Source organism: Gekko japonicus, unplaced genomic scaffold (genome assembly GCF_001447785.1).
Source record: "Gekko japonicus isolate JY-2015 unplaced genomic scaffold, Gekko_japonicus_V1.1 scaffold170, whole genome shotgun sequence".
NCBI classification, from domain to species: domain Eukaryota; kingdom Metazoa; phylum Chordata; class Lepidosauria; order Squamata; family Gekkonidae; genus Gekko; species Gekko japonicus.
In genome coordinates this window covers 1,375,230-1,400,421 of record NW_015160212.1, presented here as the reverse complement: position 1 = coordinate 1,400,421, position 25,192 = coordinate 1,375,230, and the positions used below count along the sequence as shown (strand labels likewise).

The window sequence follows — 25,192 nt, the reverse complement described above, 5'->3', positions numbered from 1 at the left end:
GCTGGAAAAGTTACTGAAGGGAATAATCAACTATAAATATCCAGCCCTTTCTAGCACGGAAATTAAAGAGCAAACTAGAAAAAAGAAAAGGGGGGGGGGGGGGAGAAAAGGGACTAAAAACTGAGGCAAATATTCCCTCCAGGAAAAGAGCAGCTAAGCATATAATTACAGATCTGCCTCCCGCTTCCCCAGCAATGTTTAAAAATGCAGAAAATTCTCTGAGGGAATGAAAGGAGGGCAAATGTCCACCTACTTCTAACACAGAGACAAAGGCATAAACTAAAATTAGGGGAAAGGAGGCTAAAACGGAGGGGAAAAGAAATATTCCTGAGGAGCAAGTTGTGAGGACATTACTCACAGAACTGTCTGCAGCCTCAAGCCCAATTATTTTTAAAATGTAGAAGAACTCACCCAAGGGAATGAAGCAAGGACAAATGTGGAATCCAGAGGTGAAAGTCTAGGCTAGGAAGAGGAATGGAAAGCTACAGGTGAAGAAAAATATTCCTGAGGAGAAAGGTGGGAGACCAGCTGCTTCAAACATGGCAGGTAGAAGAGAACTGCGTGGGGAGGGGGCTTGCTCGGAAAGGAAGGCTAAATCTGAGGGGAGATATTCCTGAAGAGAAAAGTGGGACAAGAATTGCTTCAAACATGGCGGTTAGAAGAGAACTGCGTGAGGAGGGGCTTGTTCAGCATGGAAGGCTACATCTGAGGGGAAAGATTCCTGAGGAGGTGGGAGAAGAGCTGCTTCAAACATGGTGTTTAGAACAGAACTACATGAGGAGGGGGCTTGCTCAGAAACCAAGGCTGAGTCTGAGGGAAAATATTTCTGGTAGGACAAGAGCGGCTTCAAACACGGCATTCAGAGGAGAACCGCATGAGGAGGGGCTTGCTTGCCCCCCCCCCTCAGGTCATGCACAGAAAGGCAAAGCTCTCTTTCGGGGGAGAGGGGATTTGAGAGCCAGGCCTTTGGGTGGAGCTCCAGAATATTCTAAAGCTGTTCCTCCAGAGGCACAGAACCCATAGGTGTGACTGTACAAAGACTACGAAGACAACCTGCCTTCTGTGACACATCCGTAGCTCTGCGAGGTTGCTCCCTGAAAGAGCCCCTACCGTTTCTCCATTTCATAAGCAATGTCGTTGACTTCCATGGCCACTTTCTGAATCTCTTCTCTGGCTTGTTCGTCCGCCGTTGTCTCCATGCTGCTCAAGATCACATCTTCCAGGTAGGAGTCAACCGTCCTTTGGTGTATGTTAACAACCTAGGAGGGAAAAAGGCCATCTTAGCCTCAAATCGCATGATGAGCTTTCTGCACTGCAGCCCATTGTGTGGCTCCAGACAATGACGCCACACCAAACTGGGGGATCTCCATCATTCCACCTGCCGCCTTCTCAGGTGGACAGCTCACGGTTTGTGTTTGTGGAGCTCGTTCGTGAGATTTAGCTGAGGACATGTGTGAAGTTCTCTTGGTTTTTACTCAAAAGTCTCCATCATTTGCCTGCATGTCTGAGTTTACTCAAGACTGTGGAAGGGGCAGTCTCGGTGTGTGTGTGGTGAACAGAAGTGTGTCAAGGAAAAGTCTAGATCTGGGCCTATTTGAATCTGCAGAAAAAGTGTTAACAAAAATCTGATATTGTGTTGTGTCCCTGGACGTCCTTCTACTGCACGACAGACCTGGGTCACCTTCGTGGTGACAGCCACTTCCGCATTCTGGCTGTTTGCCTCTCTGCTTTCACCCTGCCCCACAAAAAGAAGAGCGTATTCTTTTTTTCTTTTTGTCGTGTAGCCTATTGGATACCCATGTTGTGCCACATTGCTCCCCCGCATCTCCAAATACAAGATGCTCTTCTTCGTGAATACAGAAAGATAATTGAAAACAGAGAGTTGCCCATCCACAAAGGCGTGGCTGATGTGGGCCTATCCAGACTAGGATCCCAACACCCCAGCAATAAGAGCTGCACAAATCCTGCCATCGCAAAATTTTGATCTAGGGAACGAATGGCTGCGAACGTAGACGCGATCAGTTCTGCCCGATATCCATAGCCTGATAAACACCAATGAGAGGCCCACAGGATTTGGCTTGCCGTGAAAGTATGGAAGACGGCTAATAGAATACAAACAGGGTTTGGCGGTTGGGCAGACCTGTTGTTTAAATGGGGCAAAATACCAGGGCCTGAATGCGATCGTGGTGCAGCCCACCAAACTATTTTTCATATGTTGCGGGAATAAGCGTCGTGCTTTCCAGGGAGATGTGCCCGAGCTCTTTAAAATCTCCCCAGCTGTGATTTGAGTGGATTGAAAATTTAGATGTTAGTATTTAGGGGGCTTGCCCAATCAGTCTGTATACTCGTTGTATCGACTTGGTTACGGACTTTATATTATTACACACTTCCTGTGTGTCACTCTGCCATAAGATAAATATATCTGACAAAACCACCAAATATGAGTCACCTACCCTGATCCTATCTCTCTGCTGAGCAAAGCTGATTCCTTTGTGCATTGATTTATTAAACTATGAGTCCTCACCTTTCATTTTGGCTCAAATTTGAAGTATTCTTACAGTCTACAGAGTTGGCTGCCCTGATCTGGTCAGATTTCAGAAGCTAAGCAGGGCCAGCCCGGGTTAGCACTTGGATGGGAGGCCACCAAGGAAGTCCAGGGTTGCCGTGCAGAGGCAGGCAAGGGCAAACCACATCTGAGCGTCTCTTGCCGTGAAAACCCTACGGGGTCACCACGATAAGTGGGCTGGGACCTAACGGTGCTTTCTGCCACCGTCTACTTCCAGCTTAAGTGGCTCTCCCATTGGAGGAGGAGCCACTTAATTTTGAGGAAGGCTACTTAGAGGATGGTTGGATTTACTCCACCATTTGGCTCTGCTGCAAAGCTATGAAGCTCGATTGGCCAGTGACTAGGACCTCATCCACCCTTCCGACCACCTGTCCTCCACATGCCTGTTTGAATATCTCATCCTCTTCCCGCCGGCGCCTCTGTTCCACTTGCCGGCGTCCGCTCTCCTCTGCTTCCCGCATCCGGCGTTGCCTTTCGGCCAGCATCGCAAAAGCGTGGATCCGCCGCTCCTCCTGGAGCCTAATCAGCTCTTTGGACAAGAAGTCCAGCAGGTTGGCAATGGTCCTTCCTTCCACGTGAGCCAGATGCTTCTCCATCATGGACAGCTGAGGACAAAACAAGAAGAACTGTAGTGGATTTCATAAGAAAAATCACTTTCGTGGAAATGGTGCTCTGGGTCCCAGGGCCCTACCTGGATGTGGGGCTAAGGCTTTGTCCACATATCATTTTTGGAGTTCATGCGGCAATGGATTGAACCCACCCGGGGGCTGGCATTCCTTTGAAACAGCCAGATGGAGATCAAAACCTCTTTGACTGAACTAAAGCAATGCATTAATCACCAAATCACAGTGCTGCTTGGTGATCGAATACTCTCTTGAAACATTCGACCCTCGCAGGACATGCCCCTCAACCTCCAAGGGAGATATTGAGGTTTATTCATTTGTTCCACATTCAAAGTGAATCCCTGTACTTCCCAGGCAATAAACACTCAACATATGTTCAAAATTAATACTTCTATTTCAAAGTAATCTGATAACTCTAGATCGGATTAAACATAACTTTACCGAACAGATACACAGAACACTGGCAGACACCACAGAAATCAATCCTATATAAGCATCCGTGGCATTCCTATTCTAAGTTGACTTTAAGAAAAAGGGTTAAATTTCACAGCTTCTTACCCGGAGCTTTGCTAAAAAAGGGGGGGGCAGATTTCACTAAATCCCAAATCTGAGAGATTACAGGGGTTCTCACAGGGTTCCCTCTAAAATGAGTTAGTGTGAGCTAGCTCAGTTTTTTAGCCTATGGCTCACACATTTTTGTATTAGCTCGGGAAGGAGGGCTCCAGGGCAAACTAATTCATGCAGCAGCCAAATCGCTCACTCACAACTTTAACGCCAGTAGCTCGCAAAGCAGAATTTTTGCTCACGAGACTCCACAGCTTAGAGGAGCCTTGTTCTCGGATGTGGCCCAGCTTAACCCAGATTCTATGACATAGGCCAACTTTACTGAACCTTGTGCTTCATGCCCTTTAAAGGTTAAGGCACCCTATCGTTAGACCGGCCCAAGAGGACTGTAACAGCTCCACTGAGCTTGAATGTCAGAACAGAACAGGTAAGGCTGTTGGCAGAGTGCCTCTGGCTCATAATAGAGAAGGAGAAGCATCCGGCAGGCTAAGCCAGGGGTCACTGTGGGAGTGGGGGGAAAGGAGTTGTGAATTTCCTGCATTTCCTGGATTGGACTAGATGACCTTTGCGGTCCCTTTCCAGCTCTATGTTTCTAAACCTTGGATAATCAGGAAGACGCATTCCTCTTCCGCTTCTGCCAAGCCCAGCCCAGCACAAGGCCCCAAACTTGGGGCTGAAGGGGGTTTGTGGGGTTTAACCAGTGGCCAGAATGCTGCTGCCACATCCGAGGAATGTCCTGGATGCAAAAGGGACACTGCCTGCACTCTTTCAGGATCCATGGTTCTGGCTGTCAGCCACAGTCAGCTGACATAACCTGTTGGTGCGTGTGTGTCACGTCCCCCCACTCACTTCCTGCCTCGGAGAACTGCAAAGGTCCTCCTCTCTTCCTTGCTCCACAAACTGCCATCGATTGGCCTCCAGAGGTTCTGAGACCCATCCCAGTCCGTCCTCCTTTCCTGCCCCGTCGTTTGATCTTCAGACTGCTTGGTTAGTTGGCACACGTTTGTGCCCCTTCATAGAATCACAGAGCTGGAAGGGGCCATAAAGGCCATCTAGTCCAACCCCCTGCTCAGTGCAGGATCAGCCTAGTGTTTGTCCAGACGCTGCTTAAAGACTACCAGGGAGGGGGAGCTCACCACCTCCCCAGGCAGCCGATTCCACTCTAAAATATTTTTCCCTAATATCCAGCCAGTACCTCCCTGCCCTTAATTTAAACCCATTCTTGTGAGTCCTCTCCTCTGCTGCCCAGAGAAACAGCTCCCTGTCCTCCTCTTGGTGACAGCCCTTCAGATACTTCAAGACAGCCATCATGTCCCCCCTCAGCCTCCTCTTCTCCAGACTGAACATTCCCAGGTCCCTCAGCCTTTCCTCACAGGGCTTGGCCTCCAGGCCCCTGATCATCTTCGTCGCTCTCCTCTGCACCCGCTCCATTCTGTCCACATCCTTTTTGAAGGGAGGCCTCCAGAACTGCACACAATACTCCAGGTGCAGCCTGACCAATGCAGTGTACAGTGAGACTATGACATTTTGCAATTTGGATATTATGCCTCTGCTGATTCACCTCAAGATCGCATTAGCTTTTTTTGCCGCTGCATCACACTGGCTGCTCATATTTAACTTACGGTCCACCCGTACCCCTTCCTCGCCCTTCTCTCAAGGTGGGTCTGTGTCCGACTTTGTTCCTGGGCCAGAGGGGGGCTCAAGTCCTCTTCCACCCCCAGCTCCACAAATGTGAAGAATGCAGAGGGGAGGGACTTTAAATGGGACAGGGAGGTGGGGGATGAACAGTGGACCCCAACCCATCCGAACCTTGTGCTCGTGTAAATCCCGCTGCCGCTGCAAGGCCAACGTCACTTGCTTCTCCGCTTTCTTCAAGAGCTGCCCGTCTTCCTGGAGAGCGTGAGTGGTGCGCAGCTCCTGGATCAGTTCCAGGCGCTTCTCCTTCCCTTCGAACATCTTTTGTTTAAAGAAATCACAGGGCATTGATTAAGGAAGGTTAAAATCTACACCACCATCCCATTCTGATCCCAGCACCGGGAGTCCCCTGCCTGTCACCACTTCCCTTGTCGTCCTGGAAGCTGTACTTACCAGACAGGCGCTGCACGTTCTGGGTTCAGAGCATCCAGCTGTGCACCGGAACGTGGTGTCTCGAAGACTGCTGGGTGCTCTGAACACATCTGGAAAGGCCCCCAGGGCCTGGTCCCGGATACCCCATTCAGGCAAGCTCGGAGGATGGGAAATCTGGGTGTGCCTCAGGGCCAAGCTATGTGCGACAGAGTGGATCCATCACCTAGCTCTCTAACACGCCATTTATCTGCAAGACACAGATGCTGTGAGTGGGCCGGGCACACATGGCGGAGACTGCTGGTGTTGGGAACCGGCTGGATTCACTCTCCCCCCAGCACGGTCTCCTCTGCTGCAAACGTCTTCCCAGGCTGCTTTGAATCTCACTATAACTAAACCAATAAATATATCTGTGTTTTAAAGAAACTTACTATTCAATGACAAACATATTATAAGATCATACCGAAGGCATTCTTTTATATTTGAATATGGAATTTAACGCAATTCAATTTAGCACAATTCAAGTGAAGAGCTAGTTTGGTGTCGTGGTGAAGAGCACGGACTCTAATCTGGGAGAACCAGGTTTGAGTCCCCACTCCTCCACATGCAGTTGCTGGTATTACCTTGGGTCAGTTACAAGCTCTCTCAGAGCTGTTCTCTCAAGAGCAGTTCTCTCAGAGCTTTACCCCACAGGGTGTCTGTTCTGGGGAGGGGAACGGAAAGGGAGGAGGAAGAGGAGGAGGAGACTGGATTTATACCCCACCCTTTCCCTTGTGGGACATTGTAAGCCACTCTGAGACTCCTTCAGGTACTGAATGGCAGGGTATAAATCCAATCCCCTCTTCCTCCTCTTACATTGAAAAAGCAACAAGACTAAATATAGATGGATTCCATTACAGCCGACAAGCAGTGTTCCCTCTAAACTGAGTTAGCATGAGCTAGCTCACAGTTTTTTAGCCTCCAGCTCACACATTTTTGTCTTCGCTCAGGAAGGGATGGCTCCAGAGCAAAGTAATTTATGCAGCAGCCAAACTGCTTGCTCACAACTTTAATACCAGTAGCTCACAAAGTAGAATTTTTGCTCACAAGACTCCAAAGCTTAGAGAGAACATTGCCGACAAGCCAATCCAGTGCCGACAGTCTCTAAGAACTCAATGTATGATGATGTACAACAGTCTCTATAGACTCAATAGGTATTAATGAAGTGACTCTCTGAAGACTCAAAAAATGTTGATGAAGCAACAACATGCATCCCGGGCAGTACAGTAGACAAAAGGGCCGTGTGTTGTTACCATAGCATACCTGTCTTGTTTTCCTACTGTGTCAAACAGTAGCCTACGGAAGTCATGTTTTGATTGAGGAAAAAGTGCAGGGGAGAGAGTTGAGTCCTTCCCTTCCTCAGCACCATGCCCCTGACCTCGGTCACCTCTCCCGTGCCCCATAGTTGCTTTTTACATATCCCCAACATCAGATTTACAGATCCCTCAACATCATGTATAGTGTCTTAGGGCCCAACTTGCCTTCACAAGCATGTCAGATAAGTACGCTAGGAAAGACAGGGCCCACCTTGATCACCCCTGATGGTGAAAACCTTCCAAACAAGAAAAGAGAGACCCACAAGATTTGGGGGGTATGAACTTTTGAGAGTCAAAGTTCCCTTTGTATCTGACAAAGAAGAAAGGTTAAAACGCTTGGGGCTCTTTCGCTTGGAGAAACGACGGCTGAGGGGTGAGATGATTGAGGTTTATAAGATTATGCGTGGGGTACAGCAGTTTGAGAAAGAAGTACTTTTCTCCCTTTCTCACAATACAAGAATTTGTGGGCACTCAATGAAATTGCTGAGCAGTCGGGTTAGAACAGATAAAAAAGAGTGATTAACACATGGAACTCACTGCCACAGGAGGTGGCAGTGGCTACAAAAATGGACGGCTTCAAGAGGGAATTAGATAAGCATATGGAGCAGAGGTCTATCAGTGGCTATTAGCCACAAGGTATAGATAGGGGCTCTGGGGCAAGTGGTGCTCTGTCTTCTTGGTGCTTGGGGGGGGGGGGGTAAAAGGGGGGGGGGGTTCTAATTGGCCCCACTGCTGGACCTCCTGATGGCACCTGGTATTTTTGGCCACTGTGTGACAGAGTGTTGGACTGGATGGGCCTTTGGCCTGATCCAGCATTGGCTTCTCTTATGTTCTTCTGACTCTTGAAAGTTCATACCCTGAAAATCTTGTGGGGCTCTAAGGTGCTTCAGGACTCGAACCTAGCTCTTCCTCTTCAAAGAGGCATTCTATCCTCCTCTCTCTACCTTCTTTTCAAGCAGTCCCCTTCCCTCTCACACTGGGAAGCAAAAAGACTCCTGATCTGAAAACCATTGTCCTCGAAACAGACAAGATGAAAGGCTGTGGCACTGCATCATATGTAAACAAGAAAAAAAATGCATGTGCCCAAATTTTAACACCAAAAATCAATGATTTAATAAATTATATAGATATGACATATATAGCACTTAGAACGAATTTTCCTATGACACAATAAATAGACAGGTAGAAATTCACAGGTAAAGTTAATCACAGGTAGAAATTCATAGTTGGAGTTTTTCCAAAAACAATTTGTAATAATGAATTGAGAAAAGTCCTTGAACTGTAAGGATGTAGTAATGTCTCTGCCAGCTGACTTGACGGACCCCGGCTATAAATCCGTTTCAATAATTTCTTCAAGAATCATGCTGGATTCAACATTTCAAAGATACATGCAGACATCCATAAAGTATATTCAGATACAGCAATCCTCAGTGGTTCCCAATGGAGAATCAATCATTTCTTGGAACCTCCCTTCAAAATTCTGAAGCATTTCACCACTATGCCATTTTCATTAGAGGTTTCATTGAAAATTTATTCTGAGTAATATATATGTTGTATCTAAATATTTATTAAATCATTGATTTTTGGTGTTAAAATTTGAGCACATGCATTTTTTCCTGGAAACAGACAGAGCAGTATGGCCACTTCATATACGATGACCTCTCTCTCTGTGTGCATGAGATTACTAAGTTCAGACATCATGCCAAAAACATGCTTAAGGAAGATTAACTATGGTCTGACCGGATGTCTGAATTGACCAACTGTGGTTTGCAAAATGCCCAACAAACATAGTTTGTGCTAACTGTGGTTTATCAGGACATTTTAATGAACAAACCATAGGTAGGGATGTTACTTGGCCTCCAAAGGCCATTGCATCAAGAGACTGAAGCGCTGATCAGATGGAAAATTAAAGCCCATCTGGATGGGATCCAAAGCATGGCTTCTGTAGGCCATGGTTTGACAAGATGGTTGAAATGAATCCAAAAGTCCCGGTGCCATTCTCATTAAGAGTTGAACCGAGTTTGTAGGATGGAGTGGAGTGCCAAAGGGATTCCCTTGCTGCCAGCACTAACTCAGCATAATGCACGTGGTGGGGAGAGAAACAGAATTCCACCCAGGGTCACACAGAGCCTTGCCACTGGATTGCTCAATACCAAAAGTGGAAAAATAGACAGAGGATACCATGTTCTGGACAGCTCTGCCTCGGATTAACTTCTGCAGGGTGATCACGGCTAGCTCTCTCTCTTCCTCTACCTGCCAAAACACAACAGAAGAACCGCTCATCAGCCACTGATTCCTTTCAGGAAGGCATGCAGGAAAAGGCACAAAGGGTGGACCTGTAAGACATCTCCTCGATTGCCTCAAAGTAGGGTTCATAGTTGGCCCACTCCATCCAAGTATGCCCGACCTGGATGGCCCGGGCTAGTCCAATCTTGTCACATCTCGGAAGCTAACCTGAGTTGGCCTTAGCTAGCATTTGGATGGGAGACCACCAAGGAATACCAGGGTTGTGACGCATAGGCAGGCAACGACAAGCCACCTCTGAACGTCTCTGGCCCTGACAAACCCATGAGGGGTTGCCGTAAGTCAGCTGTGACCTGACGGCACTTTCCACCACCATCCAAGTATACACTGGTTAAGAATGAGGAGATTGTTTAAGAAGAATCTTCCTGTCGTTCCTTGATGGTGACCTTTTTTATTGAAGCAAAATGAGCTTCAATGATTCACACTTGGGGGACTGCTTGGAATGCCGGAACAGACGTCAAAAGACCTGTACACCTTCTTGACTTGGGTGTAAAAATAAAACGGCGATTCCTAGAGAACTGGGCGGATGAGCCTTCTAAAGCAAATCTCCTTGTGCATTTTTTACGGAGATCGGGGACATCCTCTGTTAATTCCAAAAAGTCCCTCCCTCCGGACGCCATGTTTTTACACCGCCATAAATCGTCAGGACTTGCAGAGCCAGAGGTGCTGAGAATCTATCTTTGGGATCAAACCATATAATCATATTCTGGTCCAACGATGCCAGAGTGTCAGGTAGCCCTGTCATAGATCTCCTTCTCGTTCTCAGCTCTCTCCTGCTCAGCTACTGTGTGCTATCTTACACTTGACCTTGTAGATGTTCCAGCTGCAGTTTACATGGCTGGGAAAGTTAACGGCTTTTCTGCTATGCCTGCTTGCTTTGCTGCTCATGTGAGATATATCCATTGGCTCCCCCCATTACAGAGGGAATGTTTGATTTCATTATAAGTCAGAGGCCTCAGTACTGATGGCCACTCCTGACACAAGCTGTACACGTGTTCTTTAGTACTGGATCCACTAATAAACTGTTATATCCTCCACAAAGAGTAATTGCGTGTTTCGACAAATTCTTCTTCAGGCAGACATATTTTCCTGGAACCAAAGCTCTCAATTTTACTGTGCACAAGTCAACCATTCTAAAGAAGGCTTCTCTGGTTCTCTGGAGAACGTGTGGAAAATACAACTGCCTGCTGCATCTCTCATGCCTGCTTTGATGCCTGCTGAATTACTCTTTGTGGAGGATATAACAGCCTGCAGCATCTTTCATCATTTATGACTGTTACAATTTTCATCAGTCCTTTATCAGGAGCAAGATAGTCTACAGCGTTGGAAGAGGTCTTTGTAGCTGTGGACTTTTCTTTTAGTAGATAGAATGTACTTTAGGTTTTTGTATGTGTATAAGATATACTAGAGTCTTTATCGCAAGTAAATCAATATATGAAGATACAAGTACATATTAGTAGAAGTGTGTTTTGTTCTATCACGGTGTTTCTTTATGGTTATCTAACTTTGCTGTGTTCCCTGTGTGTTTGTAGCTATTCCCTTCTGACCTAGCCTGACCTCGTCAGATCCCGGAAGCTAAGCAGGGTCGGCCCTGGTTAGTACTTGGATGGGAGACCACCAAGGAAGACGGGGGGTTGCTCCGCAGAGGCAGGCCATGGCAACCCACCTCTGACCGCCTCTTGCCTTGAAAGCCCCACTAGGGGTCACCGTAAGTTGTCTATGACGTGACTGCACTTCCCACCGCCACTTTCTTTCTCTGAACCTTCTTCCCCACATCTGTCCTCCCATCCCTGGCTCTTCAACTCCAACCCTACCTAGTTCCCATCCCATCACTGGGCCAGTTTAAACGGGCAATTGCCTCCAGCTACACATTGAATTTCATGCCTCCTAGCGCTAGCTAGAGACCTGCCCTTTACCAAACTTCCTTCCCCTCCTGATCTTTGTGTCCCCTTTTTGGGACAACCCCACACCTTTCTCTGCTCCTGGGTGGTTTAACTAACTAGCCACGTGGGAGGAACGCATTATTTGGGGTTAAAACAACAACAATGGGATAATAGGATCCTGCAAAGGAAGCTGGCACCAAGGAAACAGCTACCGTATTGTATCAATGACCTGCCGAGACCTGCCATCTTATTTTGCCGCATGAGGAAGTGATCATTTTACTTTTATTTCTTACCCTGTATCTTGGTTACGACAATAACGTTACCCTTTGTTTAAGCATCAGTCTCTACTCTTTTCATTCTCCTCTGGCGGCTTATCAAAAATTGCCTGGGGCTGTATATACACATACTTAAAAAGTCCCCTGGAAACTATTGTCTAGGTCCCTGCATGTGTGTGGGAATGCTCCACCCTGACGTGGGGGTCCTTTTGGTAACACCATACATGGACAAAGTCTCTAGTTCTTTTTCTAGGGAAATATGATAAAATATCGAGGTTTTTTGGGGGGGGGTCCACCCCCCAAAGTTGAATGACTTACGAGCAAATTTAAGATTGACACAGATTTTTTTAAAAAAAGCTTTGTGTTACAGATGAGAAGGGACCTTGAAATGGAAGGCAGTTTGTGACTTGGCAAAGGAACAACTCCATTTTTAAGATCGAAACTTGAGATGACCTCCGATTTCCTATACAACTCTTGGCAACGAATATTCCTGGCTGGTTTTACAGTAGACCAGGGGTGGCCAAACTTGATTAACGTAAGAGCCACACAGATGTCTGAGAGCTGCAAGACGCACACGTTTTTATTGGAAAATATGCATATTTGCTTTTTATTGACATTAGATGAGACAGCCAAAAATAAAAACAAAAGGGGTAAAAATAGATATTAATCGTGATATTGATTTGTCCAATGATATTTATTTGTCTGCTAATTCTATTTGTTTAAGAGAGAGAGAAAGAGAGAGAGGTGGAAAGAAAGAATGAAAGAGGTGGACAGAAAGAGAGAGAAATGAAGAAAGCAAATAGATGGGTAGAGGGAGGAAGGGGAAGGAAGGAAGAGAGAAAGGGAGAAATAGAGCAGAGAAAGAAAGCAACTTTAAATGCATCCTCCAAGCCCCCCCCCCCACGCCCCCGTGCTGGCTGGCTGGGCTTGGAGAAGGGATTTAAAGAGACAAATGCCTTCTCCAAGCCAGCCGGCAGGGGAGGGTCTTTGAGATCGCATTTAAAGTTGCTTTCTTTGCTCCCCCCACACACACCTGAAGCCTACCCAAGGAGGGGAAAACCAGCTGGGGAAAGGAAGACCGATCGGGGAGGCATGCCTCCCTTTCGTTTCCCCAGCCGCCCTGCCAAGAGTAGTACTTGGCTCCCAAGTAGTAGACCCTCCCTATCTGAGGCAGTGACTCATGAAAGCTCATCGCCTGCCACAAATTTTGTTAGTCTTTAAGGCGATACTGTAACTGGACCCTTCCTCTTTCCTGCCTTGCTACGGCATTCGCTAAAAACAAATGCAAATCCATTCGGTCGTGAGATGAAAACAGTAAAGCTCATAATTTTAAAATGTGCATTCTTTTAAAAGTAGACGTGCCCCATTTCAACAGCTGGGCCGGGGTCCCCAACTTTCTGGAGCCTGTGGGCATCTTTGGAATTCAGACAAAGGGGTTGGTGGGCACAACCACAAAATGACTGTCGCGAGAGGCGGAGCTATACGGACGCCCGGAGGAAGTCCAACTGCAGGGGAGAAGAGTGGTAATTTTACAAATACACTGGGAAAGAGGGTGGCAGCTGCTGCTAAAGAAACATCGTTTTAACCTGCCCAGGCAATCCAATAGCCTCTCAGAAGCCACTTTCTGCAAACACTTGGTAGGCACCATGTAAGGTGTTGGCGGTGCCATGGTACCCACCCATGCGCACCACGCTGGGGACCCCTGAGCAAGGCACCTTTCTCATGTTGCAAAAGTCAGCAAAGTCCCCTTCAACATACAACAACCCAGTGTTGCTTTGCTGATTTTTTTTTTTAAAAGAGAGACAGATTTTTAAAGCAAGTGCTGTCAGCTATGCTGCCATGGCAGGTGGAAGGGGGGGGGGGACGCCGGTGTAGAGTCTGCTGCTGTGCTGGAATTTCAACTTCCGTTTTTCCTCGCCTCATCTAATCTGCTGGCCTAGGCCTGTGACCTCGGTACCATGCTGCTGATGCTCTCACTGGGAATGTAGACCCATTAGCACAGGAGGGCTTCAGCTTAATCCCCGATTGGCTCAGACCCATCAGGGGACCCTGCTTTGAAGTGTGTAATTTTTCTCCTTTCACGGGCTTGCAATTAGTTCTGACACGGGATGTATGCAGATGACCTGCCTTTACTGTACTCAATAAACTCGAACCTTCTGAAGGAACGTTGTTGAGAACTGATTGCTGCGGGACTCTGACAAGTGCACTAGATGCTCATAGATGCTCTCTAGTTCTTTTTGCCCACGACCCCTATAATATTACAAGCGGCGGTGGCATTATGCCACGACCTGCCAGAAACAGCTGACCTACCAGTGAAGGTACTTCCAATGATGGGGTTGCAGCACGACCAACCAGTTTGGATACCTTCTGGAGGAAACGAAGCGGCTTCCGTGTTTCCTGAACCTGTATCTTCTTCTCTTGCAGGATCTGAAAGGGGCAAGGCATAGCTAAGGAACTTGGCTTGCTGGCCTAAATGGCATTTCCCCACCATCTCTTTGGGAAGGGCCGTGGCTCAGTGGTAGAGCGTTTGCCAGGCACGCAGAAGGTCCTAGATTCAACCCCCCGCATCTCCAGTTAGAAGGGTCCGGTTGTAGGTGATGGGAAAGACCTCTGCCTGAGGCCCTGGAGAACTGCTGCCAGTCTGAGTAGACAATATTGACTTTGATGGAGTGAGGGTCTGATCCAGTATAAGGCGACTTTGTGTGTTTCTCATGTGATTCTCCCCTGCCATCCCCATTTACCATAAACATTATATACCTTGGCTTTTGCTGTGGATGTCCAAATTTCATTTTTTTTTCATTGTAATCAGACATTTATATATTTGTGTGTGTGTGTGTGTGTGTGTGTGTGTGTTTGTGTGCTTGCCTGGAAGTCATGGTTGACTTTTGGCGATCTCTACTGGGGGCTTGGATGTTTTTCAGAGAGGTGGCTTGATTAGCCTGCCTCTGCGTCCCACCTCTGGTATTCCTTGGAGGTCGCCCGTCCAAGAACTTGCCAGGGTCGGCCCTGCTTAGCTTCCAAGATCTGACGGGATCGGGTTTGCCTGGGCAGCAATGCTCCCTCTAAGCTGTGGAGTCTTGTGAGCAAAAATTGTACTTTGTGAGCTACTGGCCTTAAAGCTGTGAGTGAGCAATTTGGCTCTGCTGCATAAATTAGTTTGCTCTGGATCTGTCCTTCCTGAGCTAAGACAAAACTGTGTGAGCCGGAGGCTAAAAAACTGTGAGCTAGCTCACACTAACTTAGCTTAGAGGGAACACTGCGGGGCAGTCATTGTTGGAATATGCTAGAAGAAACTGGGGAAGGGGGGGGTGCAGCTATGAGGAAAGTGAATACTCATGGATCTGGCCTTATACCGATCCAGACCACTGGTCCACTGAGGTCAGTATTGTCTGCTCAGACGGGAGGCTGCTGGCTAGGCTCTCAGCTGGAGTCCTTTCCCACCACCTCCTGCCTGGTCCTTTTACCTGGATATGCCGAGGATTGAACCTGGGGTGTTCTGCATGCCAAGCAGATACTCTGCCACTGTGGCACAGCCCCTCCCTGTACGGGGAATGAAGGCAGCACGACCCAGGAATGATGAAATATCACCTGTTTTTTAATAGCCCACCTTTCTCATCAGACTCAAAGGTGGGTTACGTTGCAATCAAATCAGCATAAAAAACGTCCAACAAAAAAGGCAGCAGAGACTAGGATCAGCAATGGCGTAGCAGTTATTAAAGTGTTAGATCAGGATCTGAGAGAGACAGGTTCGAATCCCCACTCTGCCCTGGAAGCTTGCTGGGTGACCATGGGCCAGTCACCTGTTCTCAGCCTAACCTACCTCACGGGCTGGTGGTTGTGAGGATAAAATGGAGGAGAGGAGAATTATATAAGTCGCCTTGGGTCCATGTTGGGGAGATGTGGGGGGTGTAAATGAAGTAAATCAGGATCACAACAATCGGATACAGTGCAAAAAAAAATATAGCTATGCCCTGACCTGGATAGCCCAGGCAAGCCTGATCTCATCAGATCTCAGAAGCTGCAAGTACTTGGATGGGAGACCTCCGAGGAATACCAGGGCCATGATGCAGAGGTAGGCCAATCAAGCCACTTCTCTGAACATCCTTCATGCCCCAGTCGGAGTCACCAGAGGCCGCCCTGACTTCCAGGCACAGGCACGCACACACATGTACAATCACACAGAATACCAAAAATAAAATTTAAAAAATTAGATATGATTGCTTGTAAACTAGGCAGAAAATGGAATTAGAAAAGTAAAAAGCAATGCAGTCAAGGCAAGATAATACATGCAATAAGCACTGAACGAGGTTACCATTCTGTTCTCTTTATAAAAGAGCCCTCCTTTCCATTATACTACAGCCTTATTCCTTTTATAGAATCGCCCATGGATCTTCTGAGAAAACAAATGCTGCTAGAGTTTTTGGGGCCTTGTGAGGCCTGAAGAGGGGGAGAAAAATGGGAATTATTCAGGATGTCAGGTGCCAAGAGCTGAAACAGCCTGGCGGGAAACCCAGATTACCTGGTAGACTTGCGCCAGTTCCATCTCCAGCCTGGCGCTCCGTTTCGTAAACCCATCTTTAGTGGTGGCGCTTCGGGGCCTTGGAGCTTCCGTCCGGGGCTGGGTGATGGAGTCGGGGAGAGACGCCTCCAGCTCCAGCAGTCCTGAGGAAGATGGGATGGGAGGATTTGGAGGGGAGGGAGGGAGGGAGGGAGGAAGGAGATTTTGACTGGGACAGGAAAGAGAATGTATCCTCTAGGGCAGGGGTGTCGAACTCATTTGTTATGAGGGCTGGACTTGACATGAATGAGACCTTGCTGGGCTGGGCCATGTGTGTCATAAAATGTAATGCCAAGATAGCGGAGATATAAACTTTATAAAGGACACAAACACAAAAGACTTTTTTAAACTTAAAAGCATGCTTAAAACATTAGCTCTGTAAGCTGCAAACCTACTTTTGATTTATTGACATTCACCACAGAAATCGCATGCTCAGAGCAATGCTCCCTCTAAGCTGCGGAATCCTGTGAGCAAAAACTCTACTTTGGTTGTGAGCAGGTGATTTGGCTACTGCATAAATTAGTTTGCGCTGGAGCCTTCCTTCCTGAGCTAAGCCAAAAATGTGTGAGCCGGAGGCTAAAAAGCTGTGAGCTACCTCACACTCACTCAGCTTAGAGGGAACACTGGCTCAGAGTTCTGAGTCCAGGACCCAGGTTAAAACATGAAGTGGCTGAGTGATTAAGAGAATCTGGTGAAGCAAGCTATGACACAGCAGCAGCAGCAGCAGCAGCAGAACTGGAAGCAGGATATGGCCAGTTCTACTGCGGGCCTGATCCGGCCCCCGGGCCGCATGTTTGGCACCCCTGTCCTTGGGCCAATGAGGCCTCGCCAGGCACAGGTGCTCCAATGCCAAGACACACACAGAGCTCCGTTAATCACAAAGAGCTCCTGCACTGGTTCCAAGGGCAAGGACAGCTCCAGTGCCTGAACGGGATGGACCAGAACTGCCCCTTCCATTCCAATGATGGGGGAGGCCTGCGAGTTCCGCGCATTCCACGCAGCGCCCATGAGGCCTCAGAGAAGAGGGAAAAGTACCCGGATGGCTCTCTTAAATACCATTTACCTTCGTAGGTGTTGAGGTAGGCATTCTTCACTACAAAACGGTCGGCGTGATTGTCTGGGAAGTAACCGATTCTAGACAGAGGGGCGTAGGTCTGCGATTCGTAGTCCGTGTACTCCTTGATCAGGTCTCTCTTCTCCAGTTTCCTTTCCACGTTCTTCCCCTTGGCTATAATTTTTCTGATGGCTGAAAAGAAATCCCGGGCACGAGATGTTTCTGAGGGAAAACTCAGCCTGGGCTTTTAGGCCTCTGAAACCAAGCCCGAACTACAGACCCCTTCATCCAGGGTTCATCGTAACTTAGAACACCAGATACACCATTTCCTCCTCTTTATTGACCTCAGGGGTCCCCAACACGGTGCCCGTGGGTGCCACAGTGCCCGTCGACATCTTTTCTGGCACCCGCCAATTGTTTTCAGAAAGCGGGTGGTGCCAGGTGAGGCTTTTGCCCAGCAAGGCTTCTGACGGGCTGCTGGACATTTGATTGGCTGTGTGGATTTTTTGAAATGTTTCTGTCATGGACTTGGTCATGTTGTGGGGCAAGACTAGACACTGCTTTGCCCCCCTTTACGGTTGCTGCCACCACTTTGGGTAAAATCCAGTCCCCCCCCCCATGTCAGTTGCCCGAAGCCACCCTCTCAGGGGCGTCGCTCAGTAGCCTACCAAGTGGACCGGCAGGAGGGTAAGGACTTGTGCAGACTCTCTCAAGTTAAACTTAATTTCTACAGGGTCCAAACTTGGGAAGCTGCAAAGGACAAAATCTAGATGCACTCAGTAAAATATACAAAAGACAGTTGCTAATTCGGGATGGGCATGGACTGAAAAAATGGATGTTTGCGGTTCGTGGGTTTCACAGACCACAAACTTTCAAGAACGTTTGCGTTTTATGAACCAGTTCGTGAGGTTCATGATGGGGGGCTTACAAAAGCCATTTAAAGGGAACATGTCCCTTTAAATGGCTTTTGCAAGCTCCCCGCCACTGCCACCGTGGCGACGCCACGCAGAAGTCAAGTCAGAAGGCATTTAAATGCCTTCTGAGTCCACTCCCACATCATGCCGCCGCTACAGTACGACATGAGGGAGAGCTCAGGAGGCATTTGCACGCTCTCTCACATTGGGCCGCCGTGGTGGCACGATGCAGAAGTGAACTGCCTTCAGAGATCCCTCGCGTTACACCGCCATGGCTGCAGCAGCACAATGAGGGAGTGGACTCAGAAGACATTTAAATTTAAGGCATTTAAGTGCCTTGAGTCGACTTCCACGGACTGCTCACGGACCAAACGAATCCCCCGGAAAACCCTGGGTGGTCCGTGGAAAGTGGGAGGACATGGACCGGGCAAACAAACCATGAATCGGGCCCTGATCTGTGGAAAAATTTGGTCCGTGGTCCGGTTCGTGCCCAGACTAAAGTACTTAGAATCCATGCTACATCTGATCTCTGGCAGTGGTGGGAAGTCCCTGTCTCAGCTGTATCTGGAAGCCTCTTTAGTCTCATTCTGTCGTCCTTCACGGTAAAACGCATGCTCCAGAGTTTCCAAAATAGACGGCCCCAACAAAGGAACAACTCCCTTTTTCACATCCTGCCCCATGTGTGCTCTGGGACTATCAGCCAATGTGGGTGTAAGCCCTGGGCGTCAAGCCCGCCAAAACTGGACCCTCCAATCAAGAAGTGTCAATACATCAAAGGACTAGTGGTTTGTCCCTTGCAACTGGAAAAGGATGCTCTGTATCGGGCAAGCAGCATTTCTGTCAAACTCAGCCTCTTGTTTGTCATGCCTTCTGGGAATTCCTGCAGGTGGGGTATGAGTGTGTGAGTGTGAGAAGGGCTTTGTTGTAGATGCAACAAAGCTGCCTCCCTCATGGGACAACCTTGAGACATAGCCTGTGCCAGCTTCACTATCTTAGAGAAAGTAACGGTATAATTGTAGGTGGGGGTGCAGAGCACACGCAAGTTGGGTGGGACGAATGTAAAGTGTGACTGGACAGACTACCGGGGGGGGGGGGGGCCTTGCTCGAATTGTCTACTGATTTTGGCAGCAGAACCCCAGTTCTGACTTGGTACGATCTGAGGTTGGAACATCTTTATTCATCGATAAACAAATCACTACCAGTGAGTGTCATTGAGAGTAGAAGAAGAAGAAGAGAAGACATTGGATTTATACCCCCACCCTTCACTACCCAAAGGAGTCTCAGAGTGGCTTACAAACTCCTTTCCCTCCCCCTCCCCACAACACACACCCTGTGAGGTAGGTGGGGCTGAGAGAGCTCTTGACAGAAACTGCTCTTTTTCAAGAACAGCTCTTATCAGAACTACGGCTTGCCCAAGGTCATCCAGCCAGGTGCAAGTGGAGGAGTGCGGAATCAAACCCGATTCTCCCAGATTAGAGTCCGCGCACTTAACTGGAGTAACTTTGTCCAAGAGTCTGACAGTTTCTCCCCTTCCTCCTAGCCACAGAGACGCCTGGACCACTTTCCATCACTGTAACTGTCAAGGCACCTCTTGAGCCCTAGTCACTACAGTTGCTTTGGAAACAGCTGCCACCAGAGCGCAAGAATCTTCACTGTGTGATTGAAGAAAAGCGGCAGCAGCCGTTTTACGGCTGGCTCCACCTCCTGTGGCAGCCGTTCTGGGGTGGCACCAGCTGGGCTTTGTCAGAATTCCGAAGGTGCCCGCAGGCTCAAAGAGGCCGGGGACACTTGGATTACCTTTAGTGTGTTCGTGCAGAATCTTTCTCACTTTCTCTTCTTTCTCCCGCGCGAGGTGAAACCAACGGTTATCTAAGCGGCTGACGTCCAGTTCGTTGTGCTTCTCTTCCCGCTTCTTCAACAGAGCCTTTAAAAGCTCCAGCCGAACTTCTTGCAATCTTCGAGAGGAAAGAGGAGTGACCTGACAGAGGGAACTCTGACTCTTGAAACCTTGTGCCCCAAAAATCTTCTTGGTCTGTAAGGTGCTAGGGGGCTAGAATCTAATTTATCTAATAAAAAAGCATGCGGGATATATATATATATATATATTTAACAGGATTCAACCATTTATTAATCAATTTACTGCTCATCTGCTCATTGAACAAGAGCTTGCTTTTCCAACATGTCCTTCATTTCTTTTTAAAAGCTCTACGGTGAGTACGTAGTAACTTATTTCGGCACTCTCGGGCAGCTCAAGGGATGGTCTCAAGGGACACATGAATCGGTTGCTCAGCTCCACGGGTGGCGATTCCAATGGGACAAAAGGGGCCCTAGGAAATCGGTCACTGCTGCCCCACAACGGGGGGCATTTCAAGGTTCCGGACAGAGAGTGCCCTGATGGGTGGGGCCAGGAAAGCCTGAACTCGTCAGATCTCTGAAGGTAAGCAGGGTCAGCCCTGGTCAGTACTTGGATGGGATATCTCCGAGGAAGTGCAGGGTTGGTATGCAGAGGCAAAAGCTACCTCTGTCTGTCTCTTGCCTTGAGAACCCTACAGGTGTCGCCATAGGTTGGCTGTGACTTGACGGCACTTTATATGTGTGTACACACACACATACACAAACACAGACTGAGTATTATTGGATTTCAAAAGCCAGGGTAACTGTGTGCCGACCAACTGTAAGCATAGAGATGGAACAAGAAGAGATTGGATTTATACCCCACCCTTCACTCGGAGTCTCAGAGCGGCTTACAAATTCCTTCCCCTTCCCCTCCCCACAACGGACACCCTGTGAGGTAGCTGGGGCTGAGAGAGCTCTTTCGAGGACTGCCCTTGAAAGAACAGCTCTGAAAGAACTTGTGACTGACCTAAAGTCACACCAGCAGCTGAATGTGGAGGAGTGGGGGAATCAAACCCAGTTCTCCCAGATTAGAGTCTGCGCACTTAACCACTACACCAAACTGGCTCTCAGTTTGGAAGAAATGCATAAAGGAAGAAGAGAAAGCCGCCTTGAGTCCCGTTCAGGAGAGTGGAATATAAATTTGATACAGGTAAATAAAATGTGGAGGGGGAGAATTTCTTGGCAAGGGGGAGCACTGGTGGCCAACCGGTGCTTTCTCTGCAGGTTCTACTGCCCAGTAGGCCAACACACAGGACTAAGAGGGAAGGATAAGCAAAGGGAAGAATTTGGCACCTACTCTTCTATTTCTTCCTCCCGAAAGGCCCACTCTTTTCTCTCCATATCCTCCATCATTCTCCTCCTCTTGGCAATGTGTGCGACATCACTCAGAGGCGGAAGAGTCGCTTCCCAGGCCCGTTTCTCCCGTGCTCGTTCAATCACCTCCACCTCCGCCTGGGTCGCTGGAAGGCCCCGACCTTCAGAGGACAGGAAAGAACAAAACGTGGAAGAGCAGCTTGGTTTGCGGACCATTGTTTCGAATGACAAAGTGCAAGGCCAAGTTCAATAATTGCTGAATGACTACACCTTGAAAGAAAATAACTCCAACACAATCCACAATAGAGTCACGCCCTTCTAAGTCCGTGAAAGTCAACTGGTTTAGAAGTGTGCAACTAGGGTTCCCAGCTGCCCACTTATGGCAGGAGAACTCCAGCCAATTGTAGCCCTGGCTACAATTCAGTTCAGTTGACTGGCAGGCGGAAACTGGGGCCAAAGGAGAGGATGCAATTGTCCTGGGGAGAAAAAAAGAAAAATAAGGCCTTGGCTACTTACCAGAAGTTCTGTCCATAGAGTTTTTGATGAATCCTATTGCTACCCAAAAGTAATAAGAGTTGCTCTAGCAATTACCAGAAATATTATGGTAATTTTACTATAGAGTTTCTGGTGATTGCCAGCGCTACCCTTGTCACTTCCAGGCAGCTCTAGGAATTGCCAGGAACTCTACAGTCAGAACTTCCAGTTAGTAACCAAGGCTTTATATTTCTTTTTAAATTTTTCTCCTGGGACTCTACCCCTCCTCCCCAAACCCCTCCCTCTCACTAGCAACCCTGGGGGCAACGCTCCATAGGATTGCACTGTAAAAATTGCAGGGTTTGAGCGTACAATTCCTAGGACCTGAGGATAATACAGTACGCATGTCATTGCCCGCCCCCCACGTGACACACAGAAAGCCCTTGCCTTCCTCCACGTCGGACCTGAGAAATTATCCTTGAGAAAAATCATCAACACTTTACGCAACTCACCCCAGGTCAGAGTGGCGAGGGTCAGTAACTCGGGGATTGATCCTGAAGACACCACATATTCAGGGCTGTAGGGATCCGTCTGTGCTTCGCTGTCCCGGTAATCAGTCTGGGTGCCCACGGTTTGTGAGATGAGATAGGCAGGCTTCTCACTGGGTATCATGTGAAGGTTATACAGCTCTGGCCTGAAAGGCAAAGAGGAGCCCAACCCGCTTCCAGACTGTTCTCACACACTACACTGGATAACATGGGACTTACTTCTGGGTAGACCTGTGCAGGACTGCTGCTGTGTATTCCACCGATCTCAGATTATCGTTCTGATGGCTTTATTGTCTTATTTATTCATGTTTTATCCTCCTTAAAGAGCTCAGAGGAAAACATGTTGTTTTCCACCCCATCGCATACCTAAGAAGAGCCCTGCTGGTTCAGACCAGTGTTCCATCTAGTCCAGCATCCTGTTTCACACAGCAGCCAACTAGTTGCCCTGGAGAACCAACAATGAGGGGATAGAGGCTGTGGCCTTCCCCTGAAGTTGCTTCCTGGCACTACTATTCAGCAGTTCACTGCCTCTGAATATAGAGGTTCCCTTTACTTTGCATGGCTAGTAGCCATTGGTGGACTTCTCCTCCATGAATCTGCCTAACCCCTCTGTAAAGGCAGCTGTTCCGTACCTCTACTCCACAGTTTAATTCTTTGAGTAAAGTAGTACTTCCTTTTTCCTGAACCCATTCTCCATCAACTTCATTAAGTGTCCCCCAATTTCCTGCACTTTGGGAGAGGGAGAAAAAGTTCTCTCTACCCATTCTCTCCACCCTGTGCATTATTTTATAAACCTCTATCATGCGCCCACCCATAGTTGTCCCTTTTCTAAACTGCAAAGTCCCAGACTCATCAGACTTTCCTCCAAGGAAAGGTGCTCCAACCCCTTGGTTTATTATTATTTACTTATTTTTATTTGTGAAGCTGGCCCAGTATGGTTCACAACATCAAATCATACAGTAAGACACATAATATAACATATGGTCTCTACAAATCTAAAAATTACATCGGTTTAACATTAAGTAACATTAAGATGGTGAATATTAATCCTTGGGTTGCCCTCTTCAGTAGTTTTTCCAGCTCTGCACTGTCCCTTTTCAGCTATGGTGACTAAGGATGTGCATTCGGTTCGGACAAACTGAAAAACAAACTGAATAATGCCTATTTGGCATTATTCGGGCCTGCCGAAAGCCGAATCAGATTCCCTAATCTGATTCGGCTGGCCGAACAGGGATTCCCTAATAATGGGATTTGGGAATATCGGCAAATTCTGAATATATTTTTTTGGGTGCACACCCCTAATGGTAACCAGAGCTGCACACAGTATGCTCAATAGAATCACATTGTACTTAACAATCCACAATGTTACTTGGAAAAATTATTAGGGACTGTGGTCTATACTACTGCATATCACTTGCTGAAATTAGGACCCCAACAGTGTTCCCTCTAAGGTGAGCTAGTGTGAGCTATGTAGGGAAAATTCCACAGATTTCACCACATGCCTACGTGACCAATATCACTTGATGAGCACACTCATCAGACCCCCAGGCACACCTGGGGCCAAAGGTCATTGTTCAGCCAGGTACTGTAGTGGAAAAATACTGAGATTTAGTCCCAAAGTACTGCTGTTTGCGGAAAATCCTAGCAATGTGTAACTCTGGGATTTATGACCCCTACCCTCAATAAATATGAGAATCTAACTCAAGGGAGAAGGCTTGCTTTCCTGAAGGATCAGCTCTCCCAAGAGGCAGGTTCGGTGTGTTTAAACCAGACGCTTCATGTCCAGCGTTTTCTTTTGTCCCATTCCTTCATCTGGCGCCCAACATGGGGCACTCAAAGCTGAGCAGCACTCAGAGCAACAAGGATCCAGAGGCATCGGAGATTTCCAACCACCACGCCCGGCAAGGGTTTCAGACGCGTCCTCGCATCCTCTTTTGGATCCCAGGTGAGAATGGGAAACTCTTTAACCTCTGCACAAGAAAGCCATAGAAAAGATTTACAATTTCTTCTTCATAAAGCACAGCACTCTGTCTCCTCTAAAGAGGTGACCGAGCTCATTCATGCCATTAGCGAGCAATGCTCATGGTATCCCGAAAATGGAACCTTTAAGATTTCTGATTGGGACCGCATAGGGCGGACTTTGCACGCAGAACCTCGGGCTCCAGTTCAGGTCCTGCGTACCTGGCACCTTTGTTTAAATACCATCCTCCTGTGTATTCCCCAGGCAGAAGAAGGACAGGTTGGTAACAAAAATATCACCTCTCTTCCACCTGCCTACGCTCCTCCTCCACTGCCAGCCCACCCACCAACTGCGCCAGCAGCCTCTGCCATGCCACGGGAGGCTGGAGCAGCCGGTGGAGGGTTTAGGCAACCATCCGTGATGGAAGCCATGGCAGAGGATGCTCTTCGTTCAGGACAGTTGAGTGCAGAAGAGGTAGCAGACCTCTCTCACATCTGCCCAGTTTTAAGGCAGCTTGACAATCAGGGAAACCAGGTGAGAACATGGCAAGCTCTTTCTTACTCAGTGTTGAAAGAAATTAGGGCAGCTCTGAAAGATTTTGGTCTCAATCGTACCTATGTGAAAGGGCTCTTGGAGGGTGTCGCTAATGGATATCTTTTGGTTCCGTATGACTGGAAAAGTTTAATGCGCATGGTACTTTCCCCTGCCCAAAACACAGTTTGGCTTAGTGAATATAGGCTAGCTTGTGAGACGCAGGCAGCTCGGCTTCGAGCTCAAGGGCATAATGTGATTGTGGAACAGCTTAGTGGGAAGGGTCAGTTTAGCACTGCAGACCTCCAG

General features: G+C 48.0%; 1 protein-coding gene across 1 annotated transcript in view; it reads right to left on the bottom strand.

Annotated features, from left to right (window-relative positions):
- Positions 1–25,192, bottom strand: part of MAATS1 (MYCBP-associated, testis expressed 1) — a 54,213-nt gene that overhangs the window by 6,995 nt on the left and 22,026 nt on the right. The window contains exons 6-15 of the mRNA XM_015410028.1: positions 22,357–22,538; positions 21,354–21,531; positions 19,958–20,115; positions 17,256–17,438; positions 16,154–16,296; positions 13,945–14,061; positions 9,354–9,425; positions 5,563–5,709; positions 2,950–3,171; positions 1,111–1,259 (exon numbers count right to left, since the gene is read on the bottom strand). Coding sequence (XP_015265514.1) covers positions 1,111–1,259; positions 2,950–3,171; positions 5,563–5,709; positions 9,354–9,425; positions 13,945–14,061; positions 16,154–16,296; positions 17,256–17,438; positions 19,958–20,115; positions 21,354–21,531; positions 22,357–22,538 — 1,551 coding nt within the window. The remainder of the gene's footprint in view (positions 1–1,110; positions 1,260–2,949; positions 3,172–5,562; positions 5,710–9,353; positions 9,426–13,944; positions 14,062–16,153; positions 16,297–17,255; positions 17,439–19,957; positions 20,116–21,353; positions 21,532–22,356; positions 22,539–25,192) is intronic.